Source organism: Caretta caretta, chromosome 16 (assembly GCF_965140235.1).
Source record: "Caretta caretta isolate rCarCar2 chromosome 16, rCarCar1.hap1, whole genome shotgun sequence".
NCBI classification, from domain to species: domain Eukaryota; kingdom Metazoa; phylum Chordata; order Testudines; family Cheloniidae; genus Caretta; species Caretta caretta.
The window spans coordinates 22,344,447-22,358,836 of NC_134221.1; the positions used below are offsets into that span (position 1 = coordinate 22,344,447).

At 41.3% G+C, this 14,390-nt stretch overlaps 1 protein-coding gene across 3 annotated transcripts in view; it reads left to right on the top strand.

Moving 5' to 3' along the window:
- RABGAP1 (RAB GTPase activating protein 1) overlaps nucleotides 1–14,390 on the top strand; it is a 128,908-nt gene that overhangs the window by 15,504 nt on the left and 99,014 nt on the right. For all 3 annotated transcript variants that reach the window (XM_048822744.2, XM_048822743.2, XM_048822745.2), the window contains exons 3-6: nucleotides 2,982–3,216; nucleotides 5,541–5,745; nucleotides 6,676–6,850; nucleotides 11,064–11,221. In XM_048822744.2, coding sequence (XP_048678701.1) covers nucleotides 2,982–3,216; nucleotides 5,541–5,745; nucleotides 6,676–6,850; nucleotides 11,064–11,221 — 773 coding nt within the window. The remainder of the gene's footprint in view (nucleotides 1–2,981; nucleotides 3,217–5,540; nucleotides 5,746–6,675; nucleotides 6,851–11,063; nucleotides 11,222–14,390) is intronic.

Genomic DNA, 14,390 nt, shown 5'->3' on the forward strand with positions numbered 1-14,390 from the left:
TGCTTCACAAGATAGAGAACTTAGTACAGCGTTGTCAAAGTAATGCCTTTGATCAGAACTAAATTCACTTTAAATAGTATAGAGGGGGAAAGAGCAGTTGATTTTCATTTTTGTTTTTCACGTGTGATAAATGGCTAGGAAATCAAGGAACTGTTTAAACCCTAAGCATCTGGTCGCTATACAATTTGGGGTTTTCAGACATAGATGTAATATTTATTTCTGTGTTTTGTGGGGATGACAGAGTGAAGGTTTGGAAAGTCTGGGGAAGGTGTTAGACATGTTTTGAGATTTCTCCACTTTCTCCCTGGTCTCCGATGTTTAAGAAGGATGAATTCAAACTGGGACAGGTACAGAGAAGGGCTACTAGGATGATCCGAGGAATGGAAAACCTGTCTTATGAAAGGAAACTCAAGGAGCTTGGCTTGTTTAGCCCCTAACCAAAAGAAGGTTGTGGGGAGATATGATTGCTCTCTATAAATATGTCAGAGGGATAAATGCCAGAGAGGGAGAGGAATTATTTAAGCTCAGTACCAATGTGGACACAAGAACAAATGGTTATAAACTGGCCGTCGGGAAGTTTAGACTTGAAATTAGACGAAGGTTTCTAACCATCAGAGGAGCGAAGTTCTGGAACAGCCTTCCAAGGAAAGCAGTGGGGGCAAAAGACCTATCTGGCTTCAAGATTAAACTCGTTAAGTTTATGGAGGAGATGGTATGATGGGATAAAATGATTTTGGCAATTAATTGATCTTTAACTATTCATGGTAAATAGGCCCAATGGCTTGTGATGGGATGTTAGATGGGGTGGGATCTGAGTTACTACAGAGAATTCTTTCCTGGGTATCTGGCTGGTGAATCTTGCCCACATGCTCAGGGTTCAGCTGGTCGCCATATTTGGGGTCAGATAGGAATTTTCCTCCAGGGCAGATTGGAAGAGGCCCTGGGGGTTTTTCGCCTTCCTCTGTAGCATGGGGCACGGGTCACTTGCTGGAGGATTCTCTGCACCTTGACGTCTTTAAACCACAATTTGAGGACTTCAATAGCTCAGACATAGGTGAGAGGTTTTTCGCAGGAGTGGGTGGGTGAGATTCTGTGACCTGCATCGTGCAGGAGGTCAGACTAGATGATCATAATGGTCCCTTCTGACCTTAATATCTATGAATTTAAGTGTTTGAAATTTGGAGATAGGTTGGGGATGGGGATTGATCCTTGAAGGCCTGCAGGTGGCAGCTGCTGTGTGTCAGAATTACAGCTCAACAGGAATAACTTTGAGTGATATAAGAGAGCCAGTAACGAGGTGACTATCTTCTGCTGGGAATTTTACTCTAATTTTCATTAGAGGGCATGTACTGTGTAGACTCATATGAACATCCATGTAACAAGGTATTGTTAATCCAGATTTTTTCTTACTCTCATAGTAGATTTCATTTCAAGGCTCTAATTGTAATATGCGAAGCTCCCACAGTATCTGATTTGGTGTGTTATTTTGACAGTCTTACCTGGATTGTGGGTTGACTTAGTTACTATTTGACTCTGAGGACATAGGCCATTGCTTCAAAAGCTTTCAGGATGAGTTGATATTCCACTAAGATACATTTGTTATGGTGCAGATAGAATTATATGCTTCCTTATGTAAGAGGTGTTCTGGGCAGACTTCTGTGTGAACTGAGTCTTTCTTCATGCTTTACTGTCTAGTTTCCAAGCAAAAAGGAGAGGAGGAGAACAGGAATTAATTCCAGATTCTTTTTTCTGGGTAAGAGAAAAAATTCTAACAGAAAGGACTAATAAAAGGTGCTAGGGATCTGATATAAATGAACTGATGTAACTCTAACTTATGGGCAGTGTCTTACATCAGTATCTTAAAAAAGATGGGTGTGGTATGGAAATGGATGTCCGATCATAGGAAAATGGGGTACAATGCCAACAGGAATAGGTATGGCTACCAACAAGTTAAGTGTTAGAACATTAGTAAATATCATTGGCTGCCACTCGGCAAAATGCTTTCAAGATGCTTTTTGCATCTCCTTGTCTGTTCTATGGTATTTGGTTCACTTTTATATCTAAATACCGTTGTGACAGGTAGAGATACTGGTTGGTAAATTACGTAATGGGTTCCTGAAATGTGACGTTTTAGACACTTTGGAAGCACAGCTGTAGAAACCAACACTTACACCTTGTACCTCATAATGCGCCTCTATTCTATTCCCTCATTCCATAGAGCTCCTCTGTATCCCTATAGATGTCCTAGCCAGCAGTGTTCCTCTTCCTTGGCTAGATTTTCAGTTTACTTTAGCCACTGCAGAGTACTAAATGATGGCTCCATCCTCTTACCACCTAAAGCTCTGATGTTGCACCATTTAAGTGGTTGCAGGGTCAGTGTCAGCAAGCAACACAACTGTGTGCATTTAATACTTCACCTAAATGGCTTCTGTTTTTGATGCCGAGGGTAGAAATCTATTTCTGACTCCCCTCTCCTGAGCCCTCTTCCTGTGTAATCTTATTATTTTATCAGTAGACAGAGGTCTTTGCCTCCTTACAAACAGCATAGTGTATCGAATATTAGGCACTTGCTGTTGCCACTGAAGGCCTCCATAGAAGCCATAATAGTACTAACTTCTGTTAATACTTTTATTTGCGTATACTTTATATGATGTCTGACTAGTTTTGGAGGACACTCACCTCACTCTCTTTTCCCATGTCCAAGCAATTCCTGCTCTCAGCGCTCTTTGTAAGGTATATTGAAGTATTAAACAAGGCCAGCTTTGTTTCTGAAGAAAAGCGCTCATATGCTAAATCTAGTGAAATCAGTTGCTGCATGTCTGGATTTCATTTAAGTTTTGTGCGTTTAGATTGTGCAGTTGTAGCTGGTGGCAAGTCTGGATTTATGCTAGTTGTTCTTTAATTCTTTATATGTGAGTTTTTCTTCAACTGAACAATCCTTTTTCCTTAACCCCTGTCCTGATTGTGTTTATGACCCTTAGATTGTAGGGAATGGGAGTGAGCAGCAGCTGCAGAGGGAACTTGAAGATGTGCTGATGGATCCACCCATGGAAGACCTGTCCAGTGACCGGGAACATGGGGAAGAAAGCCGGACTGATGGAGAAGGGGAAGATCCCATCCTTCTTGAGGCTTCAGCATCCTCTACCGTTAACCCGGTGTCGATGACAGGACTCCAGAAACCTGAGATGATCCTGCCAGTGAAACCAACACAGGGAGGTTAGGAAACACTGGGGAGTACCTACTAGCAGCCATCAGAAGTTCTGTGTTTCTCTACGTGTGATGCACAATGTATGAAGCGCTTGTTATGTCGTCTGCTCATATAGTAGGATGGTATCAATAGTATAGTCAAACTCGAAACAATGTGCTGTAATGCAGATGAACAGGGTGAATGTATTACATTGTTTGGGTCTCTTTTACCCAGAGGGATCCCAAAGTACTTCACCATCTTAGTATGTTTCCACTGAAATGCAGCTGCTTCTGGGGTAGAGGTCAGGAGACAGTTGGGGCACTGTGAGAGGAAAGGGAACTTTGTCTAAAGATACTGGATTAAAGCTCCTATTCTTACAAAATTGGCACGGGGTCTTCAAAGGTATTGCAGAGCAGATGAGGTGAAGTTTTCAAAAATGCTTAGGTGACTTGGGTGCTTTTAAAATTTTTTAGCACAGACTTGTTTTTGCGGTCTCACCTGAAAAACCCACATGCATGGGTTGAAAAGTGTCTGATGCTCAACTTATTTGTCTACAGAGAATAAAGAGTGAAGATGCTCCATCCCATGGGCATTCATTCATAAGGTTTTGGCTTATAAAATGTGCTTGCACAAAATTTGTGAATTCAATAAATAGTTCTGATATCACTCAAAGAGCTAGCATGCGCTCTCTCTCTAAGTGATCCCCAATAAAATCCTCTCCCAACTCAAGCTTCCTAATTCTTGTTTTTAGCTGCTAAATAGCATTAAAAGAATTTAAAAGTACACTTCTGATGTCACTTTTCTGTCTGAGTAACGTTGTAGTTGCCAGAGGGATGTCATGTGATTTCCCATTGGGAGGGGAGGTGGCCCATGAGATCATTTAAGATATTGTTCAAACTATGGATAAAGTTTTGAAACCCCTGTTCTGAAGGAAAATGGTGGTTAGTTCACAGTGTGACCACGATGAGTGCTTTAAACATGTGCTATCTGTTAAATTGGTCCGATTAGAATGCCTGTGACTTTTACTGCCTTGGTGAAAATGAGTACATTCGGACAGTATGCTAGAGTGTACCCCCATGGAGAGAGTCAATCTTAAGAGCTTGGATAGCCCTGTGGCTCTCTTTCTATTTCTAATCACAGGCTTTCCATATCCCTTTTAGTCTGTCCTGGCTTTTTGTAATGTCTATATGAAATTACTATAAGTTGGTGCACAACTGGTTGAAAGACCATACTTAAAAAATAGTTATCGATGGCTCGCTGTCAGACTGGGAGGGCGGATCTAGTGGGGTCCCACGAGTGTCGGTCCTGGGTCTGGTACTATTAATATTTTTGTTAATATCTTGGATAGTGAAGTGGAGAGTATGCTTATAAAATTTGCAAGTGACACCAACCTGGGAAGGGTTGCAAGCATTTCGGAGGACAGGATTAGAATTTGAAATGACCGTGACAAATTAAAAAATTGGTCTGAATTCAACAAGATGAAATTCAATAAAGAGAAGTGCCAAGTACTTAGAAAGGAAAAATCAAATGCCCAACTACAAAATGAGGGATAACAGCGAGGTGACAGCACTGCTGAAAAGTGTCGGGGGGTTATAGTGAATTGCAAATTGAATGTAAGTCAACAATGTGCTGCAGCTGCAAAAAAGGCTAATATCATTCTAGAGTGTATTAACAAGAGTGTCCTATGTAAGACACAGGAGGTAATTGTCTTGCTCTGCTCAGCACTGGTGAGGCCTCAGCTGAAGGGTTATGTCCAATTCTTGGTACCACACTAAAGGGAGGATGTGGACAAATTGGGGAGAAGTCCAGAGGAGAGCAACAAACATGATGAAAGGTGTAGACAGCCTGACTTATGAGGAAAGGTTTAAAAGAAATGGGCATGTTTAGTCTTGAGAAGAGTGGGGGACGGACGGACCTGACAACTGTAGTCAAATATGTTAAGGGCTGTTATAAAGAGAATGGTGATCAATTGTTATCCATGGCTGCTGAAGGTAAGACAAGAAGTAATGGGATTAATCTGAACCAAGGGAGATTTAGGTTGGGTATTAGGAAAAACTTGCTAATTATTAGGGTAATTAAGCTCTGGAGTAGGCTTTCAAGGAAGGTTGTAGAATCCCCATCATTGGAAGTTTTAAAGACAGGTGTTTGTCCAGCCTGTTAGGCATAGTGGCTCTGCCAGAGCTCAGGGGGTTGCACTTGATGACTTCTCAAGGTTTCTTCCCTGTGTTTCTTTGATTCTGTGAATGTCGTTATATGGTTTCAGATCCCTGGTTGTTGGGAGGCCTGCCTTGAAGCTTACTAATGCATACCATCTGGCTTGCCTCTTCATTTGTCACTTTGTGCCTTGTTGCAGATTGTGAGGATTCGAGCCCTTTTACACCAGTGGCAGATGAGGACAGTGTGGTGTTCAGCAAGCTTACCTACTTGGGCTGTGCCTCAGTGAACGCCCCCAGGAGCGAAGTGGAGGCCCTGAGAATGATGTCTATCTTACGAAGCCAGTGCGAGATTTCTTTAGATGTGACCCTGTCAGTGCCTAATGTGTCTGAAGGAACCGTGAGGTATGAAGCTCGTTCAGGAACACTCTGGAGTCTGTTGCAGTCAGTCTGATCAGTTCCATCTGTCAAAGGAGAGCAAGCTACCAATCGCAATTAGGAGGAGATATGAGCAATGTGGGATTTCTTTTAAATGTGGCAGAAGGGGGTCTGGAGGGATTTTAAAGAAGAGATGGTCAAGTGGCCTTACAGATCAGTTTGCAACGAACTTCTCATGCACAAGGGGCAGCACAGAATCTTCTTTAATATCTGAATTGTCTTGGAAATGGTGGCTGGGGCAGTTACTTACTGGTTCCTTGGAAATAGAAACTGAGTTCTAATCCCAGGGGAGGCAGAGCCAGGACTGTAAAACTGTTGATGTGCAAAGTCTCAGGCAGGGAACAGGCTGTAGTCCTCCTCCCCAAAGAATGCCACAGAAGGGCAGGCAAGGGCTATTGTGAGAATGGGAGAATTGTGTGACCTGAAATATGCGTGAACTGCTGTAGGTTAGGTCAGCTTTCTGAATGGGAAGGTCTGAGCTTTATAGGGAAATTATAGACATAAGTGTCTTGCACTTCAGGTACCTGCACTTTTGAGAAAATAGTCAAACAAATAACTTACATTCAAATCCAGCACTGCTTTTCTTTCCTGTCCTGTCACCTCAGAGTGAAGTGGTTCAGGCAAGATGGAAATACCTGACCCATTTAATAGGATTCCATTTTAATGTTGACTGACTGTACTCTGTTGCGGGAGAGGGGCATTTACACAGGGGTTGGGGATGGGTCAGAATTTCACATATAATTAATGTCTTGAGATAAATGACAATCGGGGATAGGGTCTGTGTAGCGTGCTTTTTCTAAATATCAGTGGAATCTGTCAATCTCACAAATAAATGGTTGGCCAAAGTAATCCTTGTAAAGCCCAAACTTTACTTTACTTTTTTTTTTTTTTAAACAGGCTCTTAGATCCTCAAACACACACAGAAATAGCAAATTATCCGATCTATAAAATTCTCTTCTGTGTGCGAGGGCATGATGGGACCCCCGAGAGTGACTGCTTTGCTTTCACTGAAAGCCACTACAATGCAGAACTGTTCAGGATTCATGTCTTCCGATGTGAAATCCAAGAAGCTGTAAGTTGAATCCTTTCTTGACCTTACCGTCATTAAGAGCATATCCCAGTAACACTTCTTAAATCTCTTTTGGACCAGCTACGCTCTCAGTACTCATAACTCTCGCTAACATCAGTGAGATTGAACATCTGATTTAAGAATTTTGTCCTAACAGCAACAAATGAAACTTATTCTTCAATTTAAATTTGTTTATGTTGCTTTTAAGTCTTATTAAAGTGTCTCATGTTATAGGGGTCACATAGGGGTTATAGTGAATTACAAACTGAATGAGTCAACAATGTCAATCCTAAGGTGCCACCAGACTCCTTGTTAACAATGTCATGGAGTTGCAAAAAAGGTTAATGTCATTATGGAGTGTGTTAACAGACGTGTTGTATGTAAGATATTAGAGGTAATTGTCCTGCTCTAGCCAGCACTAGTGAGGCCTCAGCTGGAATACAGAGTGCAGTTCTGGGCACCACACTTCAGAAAAGATGTGAATAAATTGGAGAGTCCAGAGGAGAGCGATAAAAATGATTGAAAGTTTAGGAATCCTGACCTCTGTGGAAAGATGAAAAAAACTGGGCATATTTAGTCTTGAGAAAAGAAGACTGAGGGGCACCTCGTAAGTCTTCACATATGAAGAAGACGGTGATCATTACTTCTCCATGTTCATTGAAAGTAGGACAAGAAGTAATGGGCTTAGTCTGCTGCAGAGGACCACCTTAATCTGTGGGGTTCCCAGAACCGTAAATAACTCTGTTACGTCCTCTCAGCCTCAAGAGAGAGCTGCTGCTACGCTGTGAGACAGCTCACTGACACGTCAGCTTGTTTGCTTTATAAGCAAACTCTTCAGGGCTCTGCCAGCCCAAATCTTGCCTAGCAGTAGCAGTCAGTGACCTCCAGCTCCCAAATCTATTTGCTATGCACAGCTCTGTGACTGAATGCTCAGTTTGCTTGTGCCTCCCTTAAAGAGACAGTACCCAGCAGCTTATTACCTCAGCTGGGGTTAGCAAACACTCTATTTTAATTAAAGGACTGAATTGGTTTATAGTAAAACAAGTTGATTAAACAAAAAGACAGAGGTTTAAGTGGTACTATGTATAAGGAATAAAGATAGAAAAGGTTATTAGCAAACAAAAATAAAAATATGCTTTTAAGACTAAAACCTGATTTAACAAACGAGTCTCTCTTTTTGAAGAAGTGTTTCTGACCAAGGTGTTTTTTCCAGCACGGCTGATCAGACTCTCTGGCCAGGACCCTTCACAGAGCTCAGAGTGCTGGGTATCTGTTTTCTCAGATGAAGGATAACGTAGGGATTCTCTCCCTGCTCTTTATGGTCCAGTAAACCTTTGAAAGACATTCTTCTGAGTTTCAGAGTAGCAGCTGTATTAGACTGTATTCGCAAAAAGAAAAGGAGTACTTGTGGCACCTTAGAGACTAACAAATTTATTTGTTCTTCTGAGTGAAGAGTATCCCATGATAAAGTTAGTTTTTTTCCCTGCGAGGTATAGATGCCATGCTGTCTGGTGTAGACTCTGTCTCCATGCTGGTTTCTCCCCGCTAGTGATTTTTACAATGCAAATGATCTCTTCCTGCAACCTCTGATACCTGTAAAAATGAATAGCCTATTGAATTTGGCCACACCTGGTTTGAGGTATTGGCCTCTTTCCTATGTCTGGAGAAAACTTGTTTATCAACTCTCCTTGACATGCCTGGTTTAAACACATTTTAGTCACATGTTTCCAGCACACCTCTGAAGTCCTTTCTGGATTTACTGTACATATATCATGCCAGAATATTAATGATCAGTGAATTATTAGTATTCCAATGATATATTTATATTCCATCTTTAAGTAAATATCATAACAAACGTATGGCAAATAGCATTGGTGTGCTGTTCGGGTCACAGGGAGATTTAGGTTAGATGTTAGGAAAGCTTTCTAACGATAAGGGTAGCTAAGCTCTGGAACAGGCTTCTAAAGGGGAAATCACAGTCACCAGAAATTTTTAAAAACAGGTTGGACAAACACCCGTCAGAGGTCATCTAGGTTTACATGGTCCTGCCTCAGTGCAGAGGGCTGGACTTAATGACTTCTCAAGGTCCCTTCCAAGGACCTACATTTCTATGATTCCGTGTTTTCCATAATTCTACAGCCGTGTAATTCACCCCGGCTGAATAATTGTGCTCGAAAATCTAAACTTTCATTTAAAGTTTTTTCAGCATTTATGATTACAAAGAAAACCTCAACAGCTGAATTAAGTGCAGTCTGAGGCAGTGACACCTGACAGCAGACAGCCTGAAACCGTATCTCTGAAGAGTGTGAATTGCCCAGTAGGGTGTTACCTCTGAAAGCAAAAGAGAATAGTTTCAATGTCAGCATTAGCTGCTTCACTGCTGATCATTTTAGCAGAAATATCTTGTGTATGTTCCACAAACCCACATGTGTGTCTCACCTTCCCAGCTGCTAACCTTTATCTGCCCCTTGACAGCTGCTAGGCTGTAGGTATCATTATACAAAAAACAAGGAGTACTTGGGGCACCTTAGAGACTAGCAAATTTATTTGGACATAAGCTTTTGTGGGCTAAAACTCACTTTAGCGGATGCATGCAGTGGAAAATACAGCAAGGCGATATATATACACAGAGAACATGAAAAAATGGGTGTTGCCATACCAACTGTAACAAGACTAATCAATTAAGGTGGGCTATTATCAGCAGGAGAAAAAAAACTTGTAGAGATAATCAGGATGGCTCATTTCAAACAGTTGACAAGAAGGTGTGAGTAACAGTAGGGGAAAATATTAGCATGGGGAAATAGTTTTTATAAAAATTTACACCATATAAAAATCTGAAAATGTGGAGATAATGCAAAACAACCTGCATTTAATATAAAAAGAAATAACAAGGGCTAATGCATAGGTTTCATTGAATTAAAAATAAAATTTAATAATATTAAAATTAATACTGTATCTGAAGCTACCCTAGAACTTCCACCAGGGAGATGCAGACTTTAGGTGAAACTTGCTGCAGCGTACAGGGCACTGTGGTTATAGCTGAAAAAAGGAACCTCATAAATATGGTTTTGCAGATTTGTCAAGCTCCTGGTGGATCTTCTGAAACTTGCCCTTTCCTTTTAACCCTGAAGACCCAACACGGCTGTGGGAGAGTGAGACATGGCCTACTCTGGACTTGAACAGTAGCAAACACACTAATCAAATTTCAATTGCAGAATCTCTGTTGAAGTGCAGGCCAGAAAGAACACACAGAGAATTTGTGGAGCTGGCAGTTAGACCTTGTTTACACACCCAGTTGCATCAGTTTAACTAAAGGTGTGATATTGCACTTTCTTAATTAAACTGGTGCTACATTGTGTGTGTATTTTTGCATCCATTTGAACCTGGCTTACATCAGGTTAGTGTAACAGGGGCAGGCTAAATTGATGTAAACCAGGTTTAAACTGGTGCAAGAAGGTATGCATGCAGTGTTATACCAGCATAACTAAGACAGTGCAAGATCATACCTTTTGTTAAACTGATGCAAGAGTATATGCTTACAAAGGACCACCAGTTTGACTAAATTAGTGCAACATCATCACACCCTTAGGATATGTCTACATTGGAAACTTCAAAGCGCTGCTGTGGGAATGCTCCCACGCTAGCGCTTTAAAGCGCTCAGACTTGCTGTGCTCAAGGGGGTGATTTTTCACTCCCCTGAGCCAGCAAGTTAGAGTGCTATAAAATGTATGTATAGCCAAGCCCTTAGTTACATCTGTGCAACTTCTGTATGTATGTGGATCCTTAGGAAAAAATAATCTTGCCATACAAAATGAGCAAATTTGATACAGAATCATTGAGATGATAAACATCTAGCTAGCCCCACAATGCTATTTTTAGAAACCTTTCAGAGCCTTTAAATAGATAAATTACTACTTATGCATTATAGAATCAGAGTATGATTATTTCCATAAATTGTGAAACAATCACTCAAGGCACTGCGGAATATTATGAATAAATGGTCTCTTTATAACTCAGAAGTTGGTAAAGGCATAGAAATTGCAACTATATGAGGTGACAGCATGCACGTTTACTATTTTATCTTAGTATCTTAAGTAGAACCAAAATATATCTGCAATTTCTTGCACAATATTTTTTCTTCCAACTGGTTAATGAAAACACAGGTAGCAATCCTCCTTGAATCTTTTCTAATCTCTCTGGTTCTGTATGAATGCAGGTGAGTCGAATACTGTACAGTTTTGCCACTGCCTTCCGTCGTTCTGCCAAACAGACTCCGCTCTCAGCCACTGAAGCCCCACAGACTCCAGACAGCGATATTTTCACATTCTCTGTATCCCTGGAAATCAAGGAAGATGATGGGAAAGGTTATTTCAGGTATTGCTTCCTGATTTCTACTTATCCATCAGCTGGGTCTAGTGTTGGAGGGTGGCTGGAGGGGAACAAAAGTGGTGAAGGCTTACCCCTAAATTCTCCTTTTGAATAGTTCATGCTGTAGAGTAAACCAGGCTCGGGTGTGAGCATTTTTGCTAAATAAAGCAGTGATTTTTTTCTGGATTTTCTTCCTTTGCTTTGGACCCTCCTGTTAGACTCTTCTTTTTGTTGTTGTAATTTTCATTGCATTGAGTCTGAGGCCATCTGCCGGGTGTTTTCAGTATTTTTATATACCTCTCTTGTCTTTAAAACGCTGTGTACAAAGCAGCTAATTGCATTTAGCAGCATCATGGTTGAGACTAAACATGTCACACTTAAATTCTAGTGTCAAATATTACTGGTCAGATTTTCAGAGGTGCTAAGCACCAAAGATCCTGCTAGAGTCGGTGGGAGCAGCAGATATTAAACACCTTTTGAAAATCTGGCAGTACACTTAGCATAAAGCTCCCCTCAAAAAAGATGGAGAGGACATGACACATCAGCTGCTGCCAGTGTGCTTTACTAAAGTTTTAAACCCACTCTGGCCACCTGACATAAAACCTTGGGTCTGGGTAAATCAGAAAAGTAGCTGGACTTAAAATTTCACAAGATTAATCAGAGAGGGCTTGTGGCAAACAAGGGCTTTCATGCTCAAAATTCATCAGAGACCAGAGGTGAGGATGGCAGTATTTAGAAGGCTTATTCTCTGATACTCGGATATACCATCTGCTTGGTTGCAGGTTTTCAGTATTTTTATTAGTGCACCAACACATTTATCTACTAACCCAGAAAACAGAACAGAATTTTCAAAAGCATGCAACTGAACTGAAAAGATGAAAATTACTCTCCATGTGATGCTGAGATTATCCTGACAAAGTTTCCTGTCAGAAAGATAACCTAACTATTCACCACATAGTACAGTGTTATTACTGCTTCATCAGCCAGCCGCCTGATGACCAAGACCACAAGGCCCTGCCCAAACTACTATACCAACATGGCACAAAAATGTGTTCCTTGCCCCCTTTCCCATCTGGTAACGTATGCCCCTTTCACTACTTCATCTCTGAAGAGCTAGCACTGCAGCACCACAGGGTGTCAAATCAACCACCCAACAGTGAATATGTTTCTATACAGATTCTTATTCAATAGGACTTCGGATTTTAATGTGAAAATATTCTTAAATTGAGTAACTTTTCAAAAGCCAGGGATGATTTTGTATGTTTAAAAGGAGCTAGTATGTTCCTGTAGATCTGAACCTTTAGAAGTGTATTTGGAAGCTCGTTTCCTGCTTCTAACGCTTGTCATTAATTTTGCTCTTGCTCTGAGCATGGTAAATGAAATTAAACTGTGCTTACACTTCAGAATCTTTCCAGCAGAAATCTCTCTCCTGGGAAGCATTGTGCCAAGTACAATGTGAGAGATGCTTTCGCTGCAAGACTGGAGCTTTTTGGTAAAGATGCAGTGACTACGAAGTTGTGTAGTCTAAGCAGGAATTTCGAGATCGCACTCCATCCCTCCCCATGCCTTGTATTCAATAGCTGTAATTGCTGCCTTCATAAGGGTACATCTACACTGAACAAAAAATCTGTGTCACGGCCACAGTTGGCCCAGGTCAGCTGACTTGGGCTCATGGGGCTAGGGCTGTGAGGCTAAAAATTGCTCTGTAGATGCTGGGCTGGAGCCCGGGCTCTGGGACCCTCCCCGCTCGCGTGGTCTCAAAGCTTGGGCTCCAGCATGAGCCCAAAAGCCTACACAAGAGAGGGGTAAAGTTCCTACGCTCTTGTTCGCTTCTCAGAGACTTCCTCAGGATTGGTCCCAGCATTTGTTATGGGGGAGCAGGAGGGAAGGAGGCTGAATTCAAATTCATTATCAAAGGGCTCAAATGTTAACAACTCATCCCTGTCATGTGATCCGTTTAATTGAAATTCAAATCTCTGCTTGTGATTTATGCTGCTAAATTTCGCTACCAGCTACAAATATTTAATTGTAACCTTGTAAATGGAGCTTGCATCTATTCCTAAATGCTTGTTCTCTGTGTTCTGGTTCTCAAAGACAGCTAATTTTGTTCTGTCTTCTAATCCAAGTGCTACTGGATTTTGTGTGTTCCTATGTCCACAGACAATGTAGCAGTTCTAGAGTGCCACTGTGTATAAAACTGGATAATCTTGATTCCTCAAAGGCCCTTTTCAGTTTCTGGTTAGTCCATACACAGTGCCCTCAAGTGTTTTATGTAACCATTTGTAGTATTTTATAATTGTTGAGTTGCCTTTATCTCAGAGTAGCAGGACTGCCATATGCTCTTGGAGTTGTAGAGCAGTTTGGCTGCAGGCCGTAGGCACAGAGATGTTTCTCTTCTTGGATTTATGTCCAGTGGAAGTGTTGTTTAAAAACAAATACCCTTTCCTCCTCCTTTTATTATGGCATCTTCTGGAAACGTCCAAAGCACTGCTCAAATATAACAAACTGATATACAGATTGAGGGCCTGAACCCCTCTCAGGGTCGGGCCCTATGCAAGGATCTTTTCAGCTACAGAAATGCAGCTTCCCTTGGAGTGAAATACAGCAGCTATTTTAGCACCACATAGCAACCTTATTTTAGGAAAAGGAAGTAAAAGAGAAAATCTTACCCAACTCAGATGTTTGGGAGTGGTATGGAGGGAGCAGAATGTAATTAGCCTAGTCAGGGCACTTTGATTAATAATAAGAAAAGGAGTACTTGTGGCACCTTAGAGACTAACCAATTTATTTGAGCATAAGCTTTCGTGAGCTACAGCTCATTTCATCGGATGCATACTGTGGAAACTGCAGAAGACATTATATACACAGAGACCATGAAACAATACCTCCTCCCACCCCACTCTCCTGCTGGTAATAGCTCATCCAAAGTGACCACTCTCCTTACAATGTGTATGATAATCAAGGTGGGCCATTTCCAGCATAAATCCAAGTTTAACCAGAACGTCTGGGGGGGAGGAAAAAACAAGGGGAAATAGGCTACCTTGCATAATGACTTAGCCACTCCCAGTCTCTATTTAAGCCTAAATTAATAGTATCCAATTTGCAAATGAATTCCCAGTTTCAGCAGTTTCTCGCTGGAGTCTGGATTTGAAGTTTTTTTGTTTTAAGATAGCAA